At 43.8% G+C, this 23077-nt stretch overlaps 1 protein-coding gene across 1 annotated transcript in view; it reads right to left on the bottom strand.

Moving 5' to 3' along the window:
- Positions 1 to 23077, bottom strand: part of LOC149287639 (coagulation factor VIII-like) — a 112449-nt gene that overhangs the window by 28345 nt on the left and 61027 nt on the right. The window contains exon 3 of the mRNA XM_089492657.1: positions 19385 to 19533. Coding sequence (XP_089348783.1) covers positions 19385 to 19533 — 149 coding nt within the window. The remainder of the gene's footprint in view (positions 1 to 19384; positions 19534 to 23077) is intronic.

Below are 23077 nucleotides of genomic sequence, written 5' to 3' on the forward strand. Positions count from 1 at the left end.
GGACACAATATGTATATAGGTTGAACTTGATGGACTTTGGTCTTTTTTCAACCTTATGAACTATGAACTATGTAACAGCAAAGACTTTTTCAGAGTCCATAGCAAAACAGACCTCTGAAATCACATACCCCATGAAGGCGACACGTTTGCGTTGGAACTCACACTTATGCAATTTGCTAAATAGATTATTCTTTTGTAACTTTTGTAGGACTTGGCTACATCTGTGCGATGGCTTTCTATGGAGGCAGAATGGACAAGAAGGTATAGCACCACGCATTGTTGGAGAATGTCCCTGAGGACATAATTTATGAATTCTTGGAAAACCGCTGGAGCAAGGCAGAGATGGAAGGGCATAATGTATTCCTAATGCCTGCTCCTGGGGTTAAACCCCAGGTTTTCCATTTGTGGCCCTCCTTTATCCTTACCAAATTATAAAACCCTTGAAGCAACAGCTCACCAGCTTAGCCCTTATCAAATATATCAGACAGCAAATAAAACACAGAAATGGTTAGTACCATCACCACTTTCAACAGGCATTTCTTGGAGCAGTTCTCAGATTTTACAGCATTACAACAAAATGTACTATAAGCAAGACTTATTTGTATACACAAGGAAAGCCCCATGATAACCCATTTTTATCAGATCACATTGCATTGGTTCATCAGTATGTAGGCAGTCTCTCACAATATACCTCATCCTTGTGGCCATGCGGTAATCTTGGGATACAATCTTTCCATTTGTTTAGAAGGGTCTAGTCCTATACTAGTTTCAGACCCTTATAATTCACATGATTTCATCAATACTTTAATAGCTCTGTGTCACTTTAAAGTATTCTGTGCAAAATCTTTCTTCTCTTTAACTGTTTTTAATAAAATACATTACTGAATTTGTTACACCTTGAGTACTTTTTCGTTGACTTCTATTATCGATGCACTTTATTAACTTTCTTAGAACTGGTTGTCTTTATACCTACTTTGCACTTTATTCAATTGTGTCACATTATGATATACCATTGTATATTAACATAATTTATGATGACCTTTCCATTTTTGTTTTTTGTAAATATTCAAGTCCTTTATCTATATTATAAGAACCAGTGACTTTTATTTGTTTTATTCACGGTATGTGTCATATAACTATTTATGCACTCACAATAGATATTTTCTTTTTAAAATTTTAAAATTGACGTGCCGGATCTTCAGCCGCCGCGGAGAAGAGGGAGACCGCTGGCTTCATCGCAGCGGCATCAGCCGCCACGGAAGAGGGGGAGACCCCCCACCTTGCCGCAGCAGTCTCTACCGCCGCGGAGAAGGGGGAGACCCCCCGCCTTACCGCAACAGCCACAGCCGCCGCGGAGAAGGGGGAGACCCCCCGCCCTGCCACAGCAGCTTCAACCGCCACGGAGGAGAGGAAGACCTCCCTCCTCCGCAAGACAGCTTCTGCCGCCGCGAGGACGGGGAATACCCCGCAACTCCACACGGTAGCCACCGCCTTCTGGAACCTGGTCCGGACCTGCCGCGTGTACACGCTCTTCCGCACGCCACCTAGTGGCGCCAGCCGGTACTACCGGTCCTTTTAGAAATTTGAGATCTCGCCAACCCCAAGATGGCCGCGGACCGGAAGTGACGTAACGGCATTTTGAATTTGTGGCGGGAAAATGCTAATTGAAGTCTGCACTTCCTATTCCTATTTAAGAGCCTCAGAAACCTTCCAGCCTTGCCTTCTGATGGTTGTACCTATCTTGCATAGTGTCTTCTCAGTACGCGTTCCTGTTGATTTCCCGTTAACGACCCGGCTTGTTCCTGTTACCGATTTCCTGGCATTTGACTCTGGCTTTCCTCACGACGATTCTGACCTCTGGCTTCCTGACCTCGGCTTACCCTGCAACGATCCTGACTTGGCTTGCTCATTGGCTATTCTGTACTGGACTCTGGTATCTGTCTATTTGGACTTGCACACGCTGTTCTACCTGATTACAGGTTCTATCATACGCTGTGCGTGACAGAATCAGAAGGCCAACATGAGACCTGCATCGGTGGGACAGCAGAGTTCCACGGAGGATCGTTTGGATGGGATGGACCACCGTCTGGATCAGTTTGCCCAAGCTCTCCAGACGTTACAGCGCTACAAAGTCCTCAGGCAATTGTGGTTCATCCATCCCCGCCTGCACCCGTCCATTCTGTACCTGCTCATCTACCTCCTCCTCAACGTTATGGTGGCGAGCCTGCAGCATGCAGAGGGTTCCTGAATCAGTGTGAGATCCATTTCGAACTTTCGCCTTACGCGTTCCCTACTGAACGGGCTAAGGTGGGCTATGTAATTTCTTTGCTCACTGACAAGGCACTGGCTTGGGCCTCTCCACTTTGGGAAAGAAATGCTCCTCCGGTTCGGTCCTACTCTGAGTTTGTCTCGACCCTGCGCTCGGTGTTTGACGTTCCTGGAAGGAGGAGTACGGCATCCGCATCACTGTTCTCCATTAACCAAGGTTCTCGTTCTCTCCAGGAGTATTCTATTGAATGTCGTACTCTGATGGCTGAGGTCAACTGGACCAACGAGGCACTAGTCGCCGCATTCCTTAATGGACTATCCGAATCCCTCAAGGATGAGATTGCGGCTAGAGATCTTCCTACGGATCTGGATGCGGTAATTCAGTACGTCTCCCAGGTGGATTTGCGTCTTCGTGAAAGACAAACTCAATGGGAGAGACTGAGACGACAGGAGAGAGGAGTGAGGGACACCGTGCGTCAGTTTTCTCAAGCTCCGTCCCTGTCCACTATGCCTGACTCCGCGGAGGAACCCATGCAGCTGGGGGCAGCTAGACTCACTGAACAGGAGAAGAGCAGGAGAAGAAGGGAGGGACTATGCCTGTATTGTGGCCTTTCGGGGCATTTCCTGAGGAGCTGTTCTAAGAGGCCGGGAAACGCTCGCACCTGGGTAGGCTGAGGGGACCTACTATAGGTGTGATTCGACCATCCCCTGAAACCAAAATCACCCGTATGACAGTTCCGGTTCGAATAGTCTGGGCTAGGGGTTCCGTGGATACCGTGGCCTTCCTGGATTCCGGCGCGGCCGGCAACTTTATTGACTCTGACTTTTGTACCCGGTTCCTGGTTCCCACCCTTCCCTTACCCAACCCGTTATCTGTGGAGACTATCGACGGGAGACCGCTCCTTCAGGAGCACATCACTCTTCACACATCGCCTCTTACCCTCTCGGTGGGAGTGGTTCACAGCGAATCAGTACAGTTATTGGTCATCAGCTCTCCTTCTGTTCCGATTATTTTGGGGTTTCCATGGTTGCGCAATCACAACCCTACGATTGATTGGTTTACGAACCAGATTACGGCTTGGAGCAGCACTTGTATGGTCCACTGCCTCTCACCTGTAAAGACTGTTCCTGTGACACTAAGCTCCATTGGAACCTCAATGCTGCCAGATCAGTATCGTTGTTTCGCGGATGTGTTCAACAAGAAGGAGGCGGAGAAATTACCTCCACACCGACCGTATGACTGTTCCATTGACCTACTCCCTGGTACCATGCCACCCAGGGGTCAGACCTATCCGCTTTCGGTCCCAGAGACTAAAGCTATGGAGGAGTATATTGAGGAGAATCTTCGTCAGGGATTTATTCGCCGCTCCACGTCAGCCGCTGGAGCGGGGTTTTTTTCTGTTAAAAAGAAGGATGGGGGACTTCGCCCTTGCATCGATTACAGAGGATTGAACAGAATCACCAGACGCAACACGTACCCCATTCCGTTAATTTCCGAGCTCTTCGACAGACTGTGCGGAGCTACAATCTATGCTAAGCTGGATCTGCAGGGTGCTTACAACCTTGTTCAAATTCGCGAGGACGATGAATGGAAGACGGCATTTAACACACGATCAGGACATTACGAATATACGGTTATGCCGTTCGGGCTATGCAATGCCCCAGCTGTCTTCCAGGAGTTCATTAACGATTGCCTCAGGGATTTTCTGCAACAGTTCGTCGTAGTATATCTGGATGACATCTTGATTTACTCCTCAGACCTTTCTACCCATCGCACACAAGTTGCTCAAGTATTAGACCGTTTACGGCAACACGGGCTCTACGCCAAGCTGGAGAAGTGCGAGTTCGAGGTTTGCAAGGTGCTATTCTTAGGGTACGTCATTACCCCGGAGGGGTTTGAGATGGACCCTGCTAAAGTACGTGCTATCAGAGACTTGCCGCAACCTGCGGGTCTGAAACCACTACAACGCTTTTTGGGGTTTGCCGACTACTACAGACGTTTTATCAGAGACTATTCTAAGATTGCGGCGCCCCTAACGGCTCTCACTAAGAGAGGGGCCGATACGATGGTATGGCCGTCGGCCGCTGTTTCCGCGTTCAATCAGTTGAGGGAGAGGTTTACCACAGCTCCTGTGCTCCGACATCCGGATCCCCTACTACCTTTTGTCCTGGAGGTAGATGCGTCTGAGACTGGGGTGGGGGCTATCCTCTCTCAACGAGCCTCCTACAGTGGGCCACTACACCCGTGCGGTTACTTTTCTAGAAGATTTTCTCCGGCAGAGAGAAACTATGATATCGGCAACAAAGAACTTTTGGCTGTCATTTTGGCCTTAGAGGAGTGGCGACACCTTCTGGAGGGTGTATAAGTTCCAACCTTGATCCTGACGGACCATAAGAACTTACAATATATAGAGTCCGCGAAATGTCTGAACCCTCGACAAGCCAGGTGGTCCCTGTTCCTGTCCCGGTTTCCCTTCGTATTGACCTACCGTCCGGGGTCCAAGAATGCCAAGGCCGACGCTCTCTCGCGGATGCATACCTTTCCTGATGAGGAGAATCACGAACCCGAGCGTATTGTACCAACAACAAAGGTCTTAGCTGCTACCCACCTCACCTGTCTCACTCCTCTCGTGGATCGTATTGCCAGGTTGCAGTCTCAAGCTCCGGGATCTCTACCTACGGGCAAGCTGTTCGTTCCGGTTCGTTTCAGGTCTCGTGTTCTCCGTTTGTCCCATGGCTCCAGAACGGCAGGACACCCGGGGGTTACACGCACGAGGGATCTCGTTTCCAGAACTTTTTGGTGGCGCAGCTAACAAGTCCTCCAGGAGAGTGCCTGCCGGGTTGCTCCACCCTCTGCCACTTCCCTCAGCACCATGGACACACATTGCTATGGATTTCATTGTCGACTTACCTAACTCCAGAGGGCATGCAGTCATACTCATGGTGGTGGATCGTTTTTCCAAGATGGCTCACATGATTCCATTGAGGAAATTACCTTCTGCTGTTACATTGGCTGATGAGTTCTTTATACGCGAGATCGTCCGGCTCCATGGACTACCTACCGAGATTGTTTCCGACCGAGGCTCACAGTTCATAGCATGCTTCTGGCGTGACTTCACCAAAGCCTTGGGCATTACTCTGGCCTTCTCGTCCGCGTATCATCCCCAATCTAACGGGGCAGCTGAAAGAGCTAACCAGCATCTGGACCAATATCTACGCCTGTTCATTAACAACCACCAAGACAACTGGGTTGATCTACTACCCTTTGCTGAATTTGCCCGTAACAACTCCGTGCAGGAGTCTACAGGGGTATCCTCCTTCTACTGCCTATACGGTTTACACCCTCAGCCTTTCCCTGGGGCATTTCCCGTCTCTACGGTTCCGGCTCTACAGGAAAGGCTGGCTGCCATCCGGGCTACTTGGTCGTCTGTACAGGAGACACTGCGACTCGCGGGCAGGCGACAGGAACGTCAAGCCAATAAGAGACGTTCTCACGCCCCTGCTTATTTGCCTGGAGAAAGGGTTTGGTTATCCACCAGATACCTCAAGCTAAGGGTGCCATCTATGAAGTTGGCTCCACGTTTCATTGGCCCCTTCCCTATAATTCGCCGGATCAATCCGGTAGCCTATGAACTCCTGTTACCCCGAACACTCCGGATTCCTCGAGTTTTCCACGTCTCCCTTCTGAAACCTCTGGTGTGCAATCGTTTTACTACCAGAAGACCACCACCGGCGGGCACCTCTGTTGCAGATTCCCTTCGACGTTGTCCTCAAATGATTTTGGCTACTCGCCGACAACAAGGGACTGTGCAATATTTGATTCACTGGAGAGGACTTGCTCCGGAGAGTCGTTCCTGGGTTCCCGCTGCTCGTCTCAACGCTCCCCGTCTGGTACGTGCCTTCCTCGCTAGGAGACGTGTGGGTCGCCCGGTGGTAGCCCCTTCGAGGGGGGGTACTGTAACGTACCTGGCTGCCGGTTCCTCCGGGTCCGCAGATCTTCAGCCTCCGCGGAGAAGAGGGAGACCGCCGGCTTCATCGCAGCGGCATCAGCCGCCACGGAAGAGGGGGAGACCCCCCACCTTGCCGCAGCAGTCTCTACCGCCGCGGAGAAGGGGGAGACCCCCCGCCTTACCGCAACAGCCACAGCCGCCGCGGAGAAGGGGGAGACCCCCCGCCCTGCCACAGCAGCTTCAACCGCCACGGAGGAGAGGAAGACCTTCCTCCTCCGCAAGACAGCTTCTGCCGCTCTGGAGAGCGGTCACAGCCGCAGCTGCACGCAATCTTCACCATCCGCAAGATGGCGGCGGCCCGGGAAAAAAAACAATAAAGATGAAAAAGTTTGCTAGATGGTCTCCAGACCCTCTAGAGAACTCTGGCTCCACTTGCAGGTTGAATACAGGTACTGCATTCAACCATGCAAGTCAATGGAGCCCAGCTTTCTAATCACAGTGTAAAAATAATTTCCCACTGATGTCACTATCAGGGGAACCTTCAAGTTGAAAAAAAATGTTAAATTTTTTTTAAAAAAGGCAAAAAAAAATTTAATATATATATATAAAAAATATATTTTTGTGAGCAAGTCCTAAAATTACCACATTAGCTTAAAACAATTCTCGCATGGAAAGAGTTAAAATACTGGCATATTAAATGCCCATGGGGTGTCTACTTTTAAAAAATGTATGATTTGATGGGGTAAATTGAATTGGCCAGGTTCAACAATGTCCCAATTAACACGGGGGGAAGGATGGCCACACGTCTAATTTCCAATTAGAAAAATGCACACGTACCAAATGTGGCCTTTTAGTTCCCCCAAAAAATTACAAACCCATGCATGTGGGGTATCACTGTACTCAGGAGATGTTGCTGAACACATATTGGGGTGTCGTGTGACAGCGGCATATACCAGGAGCTGTAAATTCATACATAACATAGGTGTGTGGGGGAAAAATACACACAAAAGAATATAACTGCAAACTTTGAAAAAATTCTGGTGGTAAAAGAGTTAAAATACCAGCATTTAAAATACCCTGGGGTGTCTAGTTTTCAAAAATATATGGTTTTGTTGGGCACACTGAAATGGCCCGGCTCAAAGATGTACCAAATAGGGCATGGGCAGTGGATCCCCAAATGCCAAAGTTAAACATTGAAAAATGCACATGCCCCAAATGTGGCCCTTTTGCCCCCAAACAGCCAGGCAAAATCATTCATGTGAGGTATCGCTGTACTCAGGAGATGTTGCTGAACACATATTGGGGTGTTTTGTGATAGTGACATATACCAGAACCTGTTTATTCATAGCTGAAGTAAAATGTGTGTGAAAAAACAAATGCAAAAAAAATTACTACCATAAAGTTTGACAAAGGCTGATGGTAGAATTAGTGCTTGGAATACCCTGGGCTGTCTAGTTTTTAAAAATATATGACTAGATGGGATAAATTGCATTGGCCGGCTTCAAAGATACCCGAAATGGCACATGGGGGGAAGAATTACCAGATTTGGAAAAAATGGCTTTGAAATAGCAAAACGCTACCTGTACTTATTGCCCCATAATGTGTAGAAAAAAGCAAAAAAAACATAAAAACATTGGGTATTTCTAAACTCAGGACAAATAGTAGAATCTATTTAGCAGGTTTTTTCATTACCTTTTATAGATATCTTTCAGCCAAGTCTATCTCCCTGGATCTCCCTGACCGACTCAACTATGTAGGGCTGTTGGCAGGCTTCTGAGAAAGCGATCCATCACCACCACCACCAATAACATAACCTCTTTGGCAGATTTAACCAACTTGAGCATTTAATATGTGGTTCATCTCTTGCTAGGCCGCAATAGCTTTTTGCCTTGGAGTCTAGTATTTAGCTTTGGACAGGGAAATTAGTATTTTATGATCCATGATGATGATGACGATGATCGATGGATGATGATGATGATGATCCACGATGATGATCAGCTTTTATTTAGATAGCGCCAACAATGTACGCAGCGTTTCTTACAATACATATATATTCAAGGTGTATGACAAGACTAGAATTGACAGACTAAGACAAGGTGGAGAGAGCCCTGCATGCAAGCTTGAGGGAATGGGGTGAGGACAAATATAAGGAACAGAGAAAGATGAGAGCTGTGGTGGTTGTATTAGTGACAGGAAAGTCCTAGCAACTAAGATGGTATGCTTCTCTGAAGATGTGGGTTTTGAGATTTTCCTTGAATGTTGGGTGGGAGCTCAAAAGCTTGGTGGAAGTAGGTTTCAGACATATGGGACAGCACAAGTGAAATCTTGCAGACGAGAAAAGGAAGAGGAGAGACCATGGGAAGAACATAAAGATCGAGTAGAGGCGTATTTGTTTATGAGTGCAGAAACGTATGGAGCAGTGTTATGGAGGGTCTTATATATTAGTACCAGGATTTTAAATTTAATTCTAAAGGTAATAGGGAGCCAGTGGAGGATTTCACAGAGTGGGGAAACAGAAGAGGAGCGGTGTGCAAGGAAGATAAACCTAGTAGCAGCATTTAGGAAAGATTGTATTGGAGAAAGTCGACAGAGGGGAATACCAACCAGAAGAGTGGTCAAGATGGGAAGTAGTCAAGATGGGAAATGATAAGTGAATGAACCAGAGTTTTTGTGGATTCTTGGGTGAGGAAGGGGCAGATGTGAGAGATGTTTTTTAGGTGCAAGTGGAAGGACTGAATGTGAGGGATGAAGGAGAGGTTTGAGTCAAGAATGACCCTAAGGCATCGGGCCTGTTTTGTAGGAGAAATAGTTGTGTTGTTAATGGTGGTAGAAAATTCAGGTAGTGGGGTGGAGATGGAAGGAGGGAAGACAATTAGTTCAGTTTAAAAAAGATTAAGTTTCAGGTAGCGTTGTGACATCCATGAAGAAATAGTAGACAAGCAGTTGGTAATACGGAACATGAGATGGAGAGAGATCAGGAGAAGCCAGGTAAATTTGGGTATCATCTGCATGTAGATTATACTGGAGGCCAAATGAGTTTCCCATGAGATGTAGTATAAAAAGAGAACAGCAGAGGGCCAAGAGGGACGTCAACCGAAAGTGGTGATGATGTCTTGCAAGAGAAGCTGATTAGCACATGCTTGAAGGTTGTTGGTACAGTTCCAGATGATAGCAAAAGATTAAATAGGTGGGTAAGTGAGACTTTTCACGAGATGTTGTAGGGGAAAAGGCAGTTAGTATGGGATGAGTATGGCTCTCATACTCCTGAGAGCCAGTAGCACCCATGTGGGTATTTCTCCAAAACGCTAGGTACTGCGGAATTAACTATGAAATTGGTGACTGAGTTGCTGACGTTAATTCTCACTTTCAAAGAATGGAGACATTTGCTTTGAGGGAACTTCTGTATAAATCTTGATCCTCATGGATCATAAAATAACTTGGGAGTAGCTCCAGACCTGAAGTGTAATGTTCTCTCTCCCAATGGGTGCTGAAGCGTGTGGGATCCTGTGCAGAAATCCACTAGGTACAAAGTATCAGAGGTTGCCAGCTGACACCAAGGAATAGAGAGAAAGCATCCATTGTAAAATATATCACAATTTAATTAAGTCCATAGACCATAAAATCAAAACAAGAGGTACATAAACAGGCACAAGGAAGTGCTTAATCATAAGCAGCCTGCTCTATAACCAAATACACAACCTTTACATACAAAAAACAAATAAAAGCATTTAAGTAGTAAAGTAGTAACAGGTGTGTAATTGGATAAGGGGGCGGGACAGATAGCTCCTAATTAACAAGAAGTGCATTTGTAGAGGAAACTGAAAATACATATAGAGATTTAAGTTTAAATCTCCTCCCACAAAACAATGACACCCTTTATATCCCAAGCCATGCAAAGATAAGGGAAACATTGAAAGAACAAAAAAACTATAGAGCAGCTATACAGCAAAATGCTATTATCATGAAACAAATCAATACAATTGTTGCAAGTGTTTTATAAGGGAGTAAAGCATAAAGTAATTAAAGTATAAACAAAAATCAAGTTAAGTAATATTAAATACAGCACAAAAGCACCTGCTATTTCCAGGCAGTCACCCATCCAGGTACTAACCAGGCCTGACCCTGCTTAGCTTCCAAGATAAAACAAGAATGGATGTATTCAGGGTACATAGCCATAGGGTAAAAACTTATGTTTAGTTGGATAAAGAATGATTCTAACCAGTATAACAGCTAACTTCGTATTGCGAGTTAAGGCCCTGAGGAATTCTAGTACATTAAGTAAAAATCCAAAAGACTTCTCTTTGGTTACATTTTAAAGTTGTGTTACTACCTCTTTGGGTGCCTATAATTCTTTCTATACCAAGAAATGAAAAAAAGTAAGTGTCTCCATTACATCAGTGATCAAAATGCTTGCCGATGGGAGACTTCAAGTCTTTTGTTTCTGTACTAGTTTAATGTTCCCTAATACGGGCCTTAAGTTGGCACGTAGTACGCCCCACATACTGAATGCTGCATTTTTTACAGAGAATCAAATAAATAAAATTTTTAGCAGTTCATATATTGTTTAACAGTATACATCACACTGGTGACTGAAGATTTAAACTCTATTTACAAATTTACAACACTTGACCACAGGGAAACATTCCTGTACTATCCAGCCAATTGCAAGTTTTAATATTATTAATCTTAGGGAGCTGACTTGGAGAAAGTTTGTTAGCCAGGGAACATGCTTTTTTGGGGACAAATCTAATACCCTGTTTCACTACTTTGCCATACACCTCATGTGTATGTGTATGTCATCATGAGGATGGCTAAATGTTTATGAATTATACTCCGAATCTTATTAAATTATTCACTGTAGGGGGTAACAAATGACACAATATGATTAGCCTCTTTATTGTTTTGATCTTCAGCAATAAGTAAAAAATTGGTACAACCGGAGAGGTTTAAAAATATATTGAACTACATCTATATTTAATACTACACAGTAAACACCATAATCTAATAGATTTGACAGTTGTCGCTGAAAGAGATTAGTTGGGTTAAAAGTCTGAGGTAAGTATTAGTATCCCAAATGACAGTCCCAAACCCAGCACCCTCTGTTGTATCTGAGAAAGTTCAAAATTCGATAAATTAATGACAATTAGCTGTTCTTATGATTCCACGGAAGAGTATAGCACCTTAACTGGTCTTCTTCTCCGCAGCCGTGCTCTTTTTTTCCTTTTGAAAGTGGATCGGCATCTGTTTAAATCAGGATTCTCACCACTCCGATCCAGCAAAGCCAGTCTTGTCATTCTTCCCATCTGTGCTAGTTCAGCTCCTGAACATGAATTAATGGATGGAGGGGATGAACCACCAGAAGAGGCGTAATCGGTACCGGAAGTTTCAGCTTCACAGGTTTCCTGTCTCTTCTGAGGGTCTTTGCTAATTGAATTAATTTATATCCATTTGCTGTCTCTTCCATACATAGATTTCATTTTTGAGATAATCCATCCGATCTCGCCAGAATTTATCTTGTTTTTTTCGAAGAGATCTCATCTTCTAACTTATCTTTATATTTTTTAAGATGTTCTGAAAATTCATCAAACTTCAGATCCTGCTTGAATAATTGGCTTTTAATTCTAAAGCTTCAAGATCAGCCTGTACAGTGATCAGCTGTTTCCGTTTGAAGCAGATGATAATTTCCTGTCCAAGGCTAAATGCTTGACTCCAGTCTTGCTTTAATTATGTCTGGAACAAATCCACTTGGGGGCGCTCATATAAGAAAAAAAGAGAAAAAAAAAACACAAATAGTGTAGCCAATAAAAAAAACAATTATTCAATGTGAAATTCAACCATTGCACTCACAATAAAGCTGTGATTTTCAAGCCTGTTCTTTGTATATCTTGCAATTCCAGCTAAAAAAAAAAGAGAGCCAAAAGCAGGATAGTGTAGTATGTCAATCTGGTAATTTATTTAGTAATAAAAGGATTGCACTCACATGGGGTTTTGCACATCCAATCGTGTGCAAATACGCATTGTTATATTCCAACACATTTTCAAGTATTTTCTTCTCTCTCTCTTTTTGTTGATGAAATGCAGATTCAATAAAGTGCCAATATGTAAACAATATATTTATTAAGGGACTAGCCCGAATTTGATCTCAATAAATAAATAAACAAAATGGATCCGGTAAAAAATATAAAAAGCGATAAAAGTCCATACAACGACCTTAGTATAGTCCTCTCAACGCGTTTCGCCACGGGGGCTTCCTCAGGAGATATTCGGAATGATTAGTTACGGTTTTGAATCTTTCATTAAAGATATAGCGCTTTATAAATTGCATGACATTATGATTCATTTATTATTTATTTATGTAATGCTAATTGATTACAGTGACAAAAGCATGCTGAAATATAACTAATAGACAACAAGAAATGGTATATTAAATTTGTCAGCATTTGGTTTAACAAAAAATAAATAAATAAATAAAAATGGGCTACTCAGTCTTAAATGCCCGGGCTTATTTTTTGTCCCAGTCCGGGCCTGATGATAATCCCTGTTCCTCTCAGGCCTAGCTGCTCACAGTGTTTGAGAAAACTGCTCTGAGCAATTTGGCCTTGCAAGAAAGGGAATTTAGTCCCCCTGGACAGTCACTTTGGAGCACCTCGGTTTGCTCCTGGAGTTAAAAGGTCCATGCGAGCGACTCCATTTGTCCCCGACAGAGGCCTCCTCTGCCATCAACCAATGAAGGGAAGCTGACTCCTTTACCGTCAGGAGTTAAATGTCTATACGAGCAACTCTATTGGTTGCCGGCAGGTCTGAAATCAACCAATGAATAGCAGCTGCCTGCCTGGCAACTGGAACCTTCAGATCTCTCCACAGATTTTGTATGGGATTAAGGCCTGGAGACTGGCTAGGCTACTCCAGGACCTTCTTGAGCCACTCCTTTGTTGCCTTGGCCGTGTGTTTTGGGTCATTGTCATGCTGAAATACCCTTCCACGACCCATTTTCAATGGCCTGGCTGAGAGAAGGAGGTTCTCACCCAAGATTTGACAGTACATTGCCCCATCCATTGTCCCTTTGATGCAGTGAAGTCGTCCTGCCCCCTTAGCAGAATGTTTTCACCTCCATGTTTGATGGTGGAGATGGTGTTCTTGGGGTCATAGGCAGCATTTCTCCTCCTCCAATCACAGCAAGTTGAGTTGATGCCAAATAGCTCGATTCTGGTCTCATCTGACCACAACACCTGTACATTCTTGTACTTGTGCTTTCATGAGCAGGGGGACCTTGTGGGCGCTGCAGGATTTCAGTCCTTCACGGCGTAGTGTGTTACCAATTGTTTTCTTGGTGACTATGGTCCCAGCTGCCTTGAAATCATTGACAAGATCCCCCTGTGTAGTTCTGGGCTGATTCCTCGCCATTCTCATGATCATTAAAACTCCACGAGGTGAGATCTTGCATGGAGCCCCAGACCGAGGGAGATTGGCAGTTATTTTGTGTTTCTTCCATTTGCGAATAATCGCACCGACTGTTGTCACCTTCTCACCAAGCTGCTTGGCCATGGTCTTGTAGCCGATTCCAGCCTTGTGTAGGTCTACAATCTTGTCCCTGACATCCTTGGACAGCTCTTTGGTCTTGGCCACTGTGGAGAGTTTGGAATCTGATTGATTGATTGCTTCTGTGGACTGGTGTCTTTTATACAGGTAACAAGTTGAGATAAGAAGCACTCCCTTGACACACCCCACTCCCCACCCATTTTCCCATTAAATGGGGGTGTTTCCCGCTGACATCAGTGGGAACGCCCCCAACGGGGAGTATGTTGATATATTTTCCCTGCTCCTGTTGTAACGGTTTAATTTTGGTAAGAGTAGTAAGGCTGATGATTCTAAAAAGGAGGATGAGGAGAAGCAGAGGTATTGTTTGATACCTAGGACGTTCTCCAACTGGTTGCAAGCCTTTTGAGATTTTAGCTAGTTTGGTGGATGAGATGCTCCCTGAGCATTGCTGTGGCCTTTTTTGTTATATGGACAGCATTGTGAGGCTTATCGTGTTTATGGTGGTCAGGGCTGGCTCTGGTATGACGAACAATTTCATCAGCAGATGGTTATTCGCCCGGGTAAGCGTTGGGATCATAAAGAGATATTTTTGTGGCTGCGGGTTGCAGCTCCTTTAAACAGGCCGGGGTCGTCCTTTTAGGGTTCGGGGGTTCAGCTAGCACATGGGGTTCTTCAAGTGTGGGGAAAAAAGGGCGTTTGCTGGCAGTATAATGAAGGGCAGTGCAGGTGGGGGTCAGCATGCAAATTTCATCATGAATGTTGCACTTGTAATGGATCCAACCCCCTTACCCGTTGCTTTCGGAAAGTCAAGTCTTCCTCCAAGGCATCCGAGTCTGGTAAAAAATGACGCCAGTGAGCGTAGAAAGGATGGAGCCGTGGCTTCATCAGTATCATAAGGTAGAAGATGCAGCATTGTTTTTTCTGGTTTTACGGAAGGTTTTTGTATCCCCTTTGCTGAGGTGGTTGGTGTCTCTGGGGTCTGTTTTAGAGTACCCTGATGTGGTTGATGTTAAGCTGGCTAAGGAGGTTGAGTTGGGCCATATGGCTGGCCCATTTGTTGATTTGCCTCTGTAAAAGATTCTAACACATTTAACATCTCTTCTAACCCCAATAATATAAAAGTACCATATGTAATTATTGGTATAGGCAATAGTCAAAGATATGTAATTATTGGTCATAAATAAATGATCATTAAGATATATTAATAGGCTTCAGGGTTTTCTTGACCTTAAATATGAAATGAAGGATTTGCTGAACAGGCATTCTATAGATAGGATAGTAACTTGTGACTGTAAAAGAGCATTACAGTATGCTTACAGTGACCACCTAAAATAAGGTTTAGACGTGTAAAGACCTTAGTAAGCTGTTTGAACACCCAATTAGGTGAAGACCAATAGACTGACATCATTATCCAAACCACATATAAGCTAGGCATTTGTATGACATAAGGGAGGCATGGGAAGAGAGGTTGAGGAAAGATGTACTTGCCATCCACGGACTCTTCACGTCCCGAACACTCCCTCCCTCCATCCTCAGGAATGCATAGGACAGATGCCATGAACTAAATTCCTCTCCAAGGTTTTGTAACACTTGTTTTGAATTATTTTTGTTATCTACTTTTTATATTCTTCTTCTATTTTTGTTCGTATTAAATGTTTTACCTTTGTTTGCATCTAAGTGACTCTGCCTATTTTTGACGCACATACATATTTATGTGTTGTTCCTGATACGAAGTTTGTATTGGCCCTATATTTTTATTACGGCCTCTGGCTAACTTGTGGGTTGCTCTGGTAGGTGTTGTAAATTCTGGCTTATTCAACATTTGTGCAAAAAGTGAGAAAACCAGTAAGAGGAATAGAATAGTGAACAAATAAAATAGTCAGCCGTAATGACTTTCCTTTTTTGTATGGAACCACAGCTGCAGCCCTTATGCAACGCTCTCTGGGTGTTAAAGAATTTCAGCAAAAAGTTCACTAGGGGGCGCTCGTGTATTCCATTCAGTGTGGATAATTGATAAAATAAAACAAATTTTATTCAACATTTGTCCTATTCTCGTGGGAATTCCGTAAATGACCTGAGCTTTGCAGGGTGTCTTATACTTCCTTTGATGAGGCTTTGGGTTGGGTTTGACGTTTTGGAAAAGGGGCTCTCTTGACTAAGGGGGATGTAGAGGCGGACTTTCGCCTGTTCATCCTTTTTGTTTCCATCTGTTAGGTTGTTTTTGGGGCAAGGGATTACTTTGATAAATGACTTCCAATGGGGTTTTCAATATCTTGTTCCTTGTTTGAAACAAGACAATTTTTTTATGTGTGGGTCCCCCCTGGTTTCAGATGTTTGTGGGTTATTGTTGGCCACTTTGTAATTTAGGGCTACTGATTTCGGTATCAGGGTCACGTGGTCCTTGAAGGAGGACTTGCAGGTTTGGATTTCTTTTTTACAAACGTATAATGGGCGTTCTGTGTGGTTAGGGTCCGAGGAGTTTTGTCACGGTCTGCCCAGGCTGCGGAGCTGCATATCTGTCCTGCTTTAGTTTCTCTGCTTTGCTTTGATCCATTCCTGGATTTCCTTTTGCTTTGTTCTATTTTCCATTCCTTGCTTCTGCTCCGACTCTTTGCTTCAGCTCTGCTTCCTTTATTAGGTGTGCCCCACCTGTGTTCTGTTTGTCTCAGTCTGCAGTCTAAGGTATGTCTCTGTGCTGTGTTTGGTTTACATGTGTGGTTTGTTTTGTATCTTGTCAGCAGGGATTAGTGTTAGGACCCACCGTCATTGGAGTACTTTGGCGTAGTGGTGGGCTAAGCATACTATGGCCATATCATGTGACGAAATCTCCAATAGTTATCTTGTAGTCCTAGGCTAGTTTCTGTAGTCATGTTTGTGTGTCTTTATGTACCTTTGCCCTTCTTCCTTGAATCATCTGAGGATTCCGGTTCCTCTCTCCTCTCCCCATGTCCCTGTTAATATGTCCTATCCTTGCTTATAGGAGAAGCGTCCGAGGGTTCCGGCTCCTCACTCCTTCCCCTGTGTTCCTTGCCTTCTTCCCTGTCCTTTGTTGTGCCCTGTACTATGTATGTCTTGTCTAGTTATGTTTATTCCTCGTCTAGTGCCTGTTTATATTTTGCTCTATTCATATCTTGTTTCTAGCCACTTCTCATGTATATTCTATATCATGTTTCTTGCCTGGTCTCCCTTTCCTTTGCTGTGTTATGTGTCTGCTACATTAACCCTTTGCTTAGCCTTCATTCTCCCAGCCTGCAGCATCCTGCTCGTGATCAGTGTGATATGCTTCATGCCTGCTCCTGGGTGCCTGCAGGATTCGTTTTATTCTGGACTACATCTGCTGCCATATCAGGGCGCTGGTGTTTGGCTGCACTTCCTAGGTGCTCAACGCCTGGGTGAGTGTGGTCACCCTGCACCAGGCCCTGCCCCAGACTCCACTGCTGCATCGAGACTCTTGCAAACAACCATCGGGCGCGCTGGGTCCTTCTGCCATCAGCTTGGACCCAGTCCGTGACAAGTTTCACCTGACGTAGCAGGTGGTCATGGTTTTGGAGCATTTTTTTTGGGGGGGGGGCGATGGTGTGCGGCAGCTTGACCTGATCACTGAAACTCCACGAGGTGAGATCTTGCATGGAGCCCCAGACCGAGGGAGATTGACAGTTATTTTGTGTTTCTTCCATTTACAAAAAAAACCTTATGCTGCTGCCCTTACGAAAAATTACTGCAGTTTTTCTGAAGTAATACTGCAGTTTTTTGGACATGAAAAAACTGCAATACTGCACTTTTACTGCAGTTTTACTGCATTTGTACTTCACTGTACTGCAGTTTTACTGCACATTTACTGCACTTTTTTTTTTATATTGCAAACCTACAGTTGTACTTCAATGTGCTGCAGCTTTATTGCATTTGTACTTCCGTACAAAAATAACTGCAGTACAACTGCGGTACAGTGAAGTAAAAATGCAGTAAATGTGCGGTAATACTGCAGTAAAAGTGCAGTATTGCAGTTTTTTCATGTCCAAAAAACTGCAGTATTACTTCAGAAAAACTGCAGTATTTTTTTTGTAAGGGTGGAATTGTTTCCCATTGTGGTTGCACTGGAGTTGTGGGAGGATAAGCTGGTGAATAGGCAGGTTTTGGTTTTCTGTGACAATATGTCAGTGGTGCAGGTGCTTACTAACTTAACATCCTCTTCTTCCCCAGTTATTGCCTTGGTTCGCCATTTGATTCTGCTTTGTTTGCACCTTAACGTTTGTTTATGTTCTTGCCATGTTCCGGGTGTTAATAATGAAGTGGCTGATGCGTTCTCGTTTTCAGAGGGACCATTTCAGAACTTAAGCTCCTGTCGCAGACCTTCAAGGAACTCCTTTTCCATGCGGGATGTGGAACTTGATGTTCGGTGGGCAGACGATTGATAAGGCGGTCAGTGGCTCGTTGCAAGTGGTCAGCATGGGGGGTATAGTGGTGCAGCATCACTTTTTAGAAGGTGAAAACTCGAATTTGTTGCGTGAGGATGGGGTACATCTTACTGATATCGGTTTGGATATCTTATGTGCTGGTTTTCAAGAGGGATCGAGAAGGCCTTGTTGGTTTGGGGGAGTCAGTCAGCTTGGCAATGAATGAGTGGATAAATAATGGGGGGTCCGGCCTAGTTAATTGTTTTCGGTTGGTAAAGGAGGTCACTTCAACAGCTAACCAGCAGGTAGCACTATTTATTAGTTGGTACGGTGGGCCCTCTGAGCTGGTGATTGCCGGCTAGGGGTTTAAAACATTTGGTTGGGGCTGGTGTTCTCTCCAGGTGACAGGTTTGCCGGTTTTTCCCCATTTCGGGTATTGCCAGGAGGCTAAGTATGTCAGTTAAGTTTATGACGTGACGGTTATTATATTTATCCACTCATGTTAACAATTTTTTCTATTTCATGATAATAAAGCTGTGGCCTTCTCAATCCAATAAAGGTTGTCAGTGTCATTCTTTAATGGTAATAAATATTCTGGGGAAGGGTACTTGAATAAATATGGCTCACACCATAAATATGGCTCACACCAATTGTGTTTAATATTAATCCAGTAAAGTACCCCACAGAGGCATCAAACCTCACACACCCCTATAAAATGATAACATATTGCAACTCAAAAACGCACCAGGTAGAAGCCCAAATAGGGTAAAATGCATTGCGTTTTGTGCTGCATTACATTTAAGATATTATTTGCATTTTGTTTGGACTGGAGTGTGAGAGAGTGAGTGTGGAAAAATGAGTCATAGTGAACATGGGCACCAAAAATAATAAGTCGTTTTTGGCCCATTTGCAAATGTCTGCTTTTATGCACACTTTTTTGAGGTTTCACTGAATGCATGAATCACTACTTATAATTTACATTTGATTACATTTGATTATATTTCATATAGATTCACTCTCCAGCTGGTGTTGGTTAAAGCGCCAAGTACATTTGCATTACCATTTACTGTTCACTATCAAGGGTCATTTCTCTGCAAAATTAACCGAGCTATCTCCATGTAATGCATAGTTCAACGGATGAGCAGACTTAAGAAGTCACACTGATTTAACTATGCATCCTGTAAACGTTCTTGACAAGCCATCCTCTTGTTAACGGAACGCCCTTTAATTTACCTGTGGTCTCCAAGCATTAACACGTCCACGTTGATTTAATCTTGCTAAATTCGGAAGCCATGATGAAAACATAGAACGAAAATAGGAACTTGCTGAAAAATGGTGAGCGGTAAGCGCACCTGTCTGGAGTCCAAGGGGTAAAGAACAGCCTATAAAGAAAATTCAGAAAGAGGGAGGAATCAGGACAGTGGAGCAACCAAAAATCTGGGTTGGGGGCTCCCAAAGCGCATGCACTCACACATATACAGAAACACACACACTAACATACTTATACACACATTCATACAAATGCCAATTGTGTATGTTCATACAAATAGTGCATAGTTTTGTCGGGTTGTTTTTCAATTTGAAATTTTGACATATGGTCTTCCTGCTCCTGTATCCTGTTTGGGGCCTCCTTTAAGCCGGACAATCCAATTCACATATATTTGTGAAAAGTAGCCACTGCAGGGTATTTCAAATGCTTGTATTTTATCTCTTTCCCTGCACTAATTCTACTATCGCCCCATGCTACTGACCTTTCTTTTGTGATGTGCCTGGCAGGTCATTGGTCATTAGGGGTTAAGTAATTAAAATGCTGTTCCAGGGTATAAGTTGCACATTTAGACTACCAGCAAGACAACATGTTTTTGGACAACAAAAAGCAATAAATAATTAATATTGGTGACAATATTAGGCACCGTATTTTCTGTTAAGATGATAAAATATTAATAGTTTATTTAGACAGGCCATAACAGGGAGTTCTGTACATGCTGCATGTCCAAGCAGTCCTTCAGCACTCAGCAGTACTCTTGTCGGTGGATGTCAAAGTAGACAGTTTTGTATTGTTCCACTATATCTCTGGGAGGATGAGATTCCAGTTTTCTTGGATTGGGCAGAACTGGCAACATATTTGTAGAAGTAAAATCAGTCAGGGGACCCCTGGTATACAGTCCCAAGTAGACTGAAACTTTTTTGCACAGAGTCACAACTACTATGAGGTGCATGCAGCAGTACTGCTGAACATCCTAGCTCTAGTAGTGGCTAAAATCTTGTCCATCTCACCTACCAAAGTAAGGGATGATTTTAGTTACCAGCAAGGATTCAGGGAGGGGGTCATGTTGGTGGGATCAAAGGTGAAGATTGCTTGTAAGCTATTACATGGTAAAGCACAGAAGAAAACCACTAGGAGTGCCATCGCAACTGCCACCACTACCGCAAGCACTAGAATGTTTTAACTCTAAAAAGATGAATGAGATAGGTACTCTTTCAATCCTGGTGACAGTTTATTATAATTTCACTGTGGATACAGTGTACTCTGAAGCCCATACAGGATCAGAACAGTGGGTGGCAAAATAAACCCTTTAGGGCCTTAAGCACTTCACGTCTTTATCTGGCACTTACTCATAAGCTCATATGGTCATCGACAATGTTGATTATGACAATGAATTGGATTTAGATTATAACCCAGAGGAGGAGAAATCAAGCGACACATATTTCTGTAATCTCTCTGTTAGATGTGTTGCTCCTTCCACTTGACATAAGTAGCAGTGTGGATGTGGCACTTGTTCCCCTTCGTGCATGGTAATCACCGCTACTACCACTAATAATGTCATAGACAAGGACAAAGCCACAGTAAAGTGTGGGATCATTACGAGAGAATGGGTGCTCTTCTTTTTTATGCTGTTCTTTTTCATAATATTGGGGGGAATATAGTCCTGTACAATCCAGTATAGTCTGGATGAGTCTGGCAGTGCTTGTCCTGTACCCTGCCTCGGCTGTTGCTGCGGTTTAATCTCTTTTCTTACTCTGGGGGGATCAATTCTAGTTCTTTAATTCTAATATTGAGGGAAATGTATTTCTGTACAATCTGGCTGTGGCTGTCAGGTCATGCCTGCTCTATGCTCTGCATCTGCGGCACTGTTTTCATCCTTAACGTTCAATTTTGGGGGACATAGTTTTGTACAATCTAGGTATCTGTCTGGCAGTGCCTGTCCTGTGCCCTTCCTCTGCTGCTCAAACTCCTTTCTTACTCTGGGGAGCCAATTTTATTTTTCCTAATATTGGGGGGAAATTTAAATTTTACAGGGTGATCATACACATGGCAAACAATAGCTTCAGAGTATAAGTCCCAATTATTACCGTTTTTGCTTGATTATAAGACAAGGTTTTTTTCAGAGCAAATGCTCTGAAAAATTACCCTCGTCTTATAATCAGGGTCGTCTTATAATCAGACCTCAAATAGAGGTCTGACTATGAGACTAAGATCCAGATCCCCCTCAGCGCTGCAGGGGACCTGGATCCTCCTGTCTGGTAACCTCCGCTGCTGGTGCTTCTGACTCCCTGGTGTGTAGTCAACCCCCGCTGCTAACGGCACCTCATTCCGGCTGCAGCTGAAGTTGCCTACGTGAATCGTGTAGACATCTACCCGCTGCCCCGACTACACACCAGGGAGCATAAGGCATTTCTGTAGACAGAGTGCTCTATGATATGCCTTTTAAACCCCTTAATGCCAATCTGTGGCATTATTTCCATAAAAAGGCCCAGCAGAATCCTCAGCATGAGGCCCATGATTCTCTTAATCCGGTCCTGAGCAGTGATAAATCAGCTGCTGATAGTAGTACTCTCAGTTGGCTGACATTGTAAGAATGCAATCTAGTAGACTTGTGTAGCAACAAAATGCAAATAAAAATTCTGAGCTCGTTTTCATGTGGGTCCCTCCTCTTTTTGAAGTTTGTGCAAATTAACAAAATTGGGAAATTTTGTTAAAATTAAAATTTGTACAAATCTGAATGTACAAGTCTACAATTTAAAATGCCTAGCCTCTGAAAACCTATAGATAGCTTTTGAAAAAATAGACAACATTAGACTGTGTACTTTTCCCATAGAGTATTGTTTCAGGTATGCGCATATGAGACATTCAGCATACCCCACAAAGCTGATATTGCAGATAAATGGTCACAAATTACATTCAGTGAATGAAAGTATTTATTTGTTAACCCATTTATAACCAGTGCTTTTGCCCCCTTTGCAATCATGGCCTTTTTAACATTTTCACCACATCTTTGTTCATTTGTGATTCCCCTTTTCTATGCGTAATGTAATGATATACTGTTTTCTCTGGAAATATGGAAATTCCTCCATAGGATTTTTGTGGTATTTGACATTAGCAGCCCATCAGTTCAAAATAGTATGTTTGTTTTTTTTAAATGAGACAACCCAGTAGATACCTAGGAGCATTTAGACACATTTGTTTGTAATAGGAACCAGGGCAACTGTAGATGTCGTAGCTACCATCACTCATAGCAAAATCTGGCTATAAAATATGTAGCCACTCCGATTCTCAGAGTAACTCTGCTTCTCTGGAAAAAAAGGTCTCCCAAAGAACCATATGTCACGTTCTGCCCAGGCTGCGGAGCTGCATATCTGTCTTGTTTCAGTTTCCCTGTTTTGCTTCGATCCATTCCTGGATTTCCTTTTGCTTTGTTCTGATCTTCCATTCCTTGCTTCTGCTTCAGCTCTTTGCTTCAGCTCTGTTTCCTTTATAAGGTGTGCCCCACCTGTGTGTTCTGTTTGTCTCAGTCTACAGTCTAAGGTATGTCTCAGTGCTATGTGTTTTGATTACATGTTTGGTTTGTTTCGTACCACTGTCAGCAGGGATTAGCGTTAGGTCATTGGAGTACTTTGGCGTAGTGGTGGGCTAAGCATACTATG

The sequence above is a fragment of the Sceloporus occidentalis genome, unplaced genomic scaffold (genome assembly GCF_023333645.1).
Source record: "Sceloporus occidentalis isolate IW3139 unplaced genomic scaffold, rSceOcc1.0.p SCAF_58, whole genome shotgun sequence".
NCBI lineage: Eukaryota > Metazoa > Chordata > Lepidosauria > Squamata > Phrynosomatidae > Sceloporus > Sceloporus occidentalis.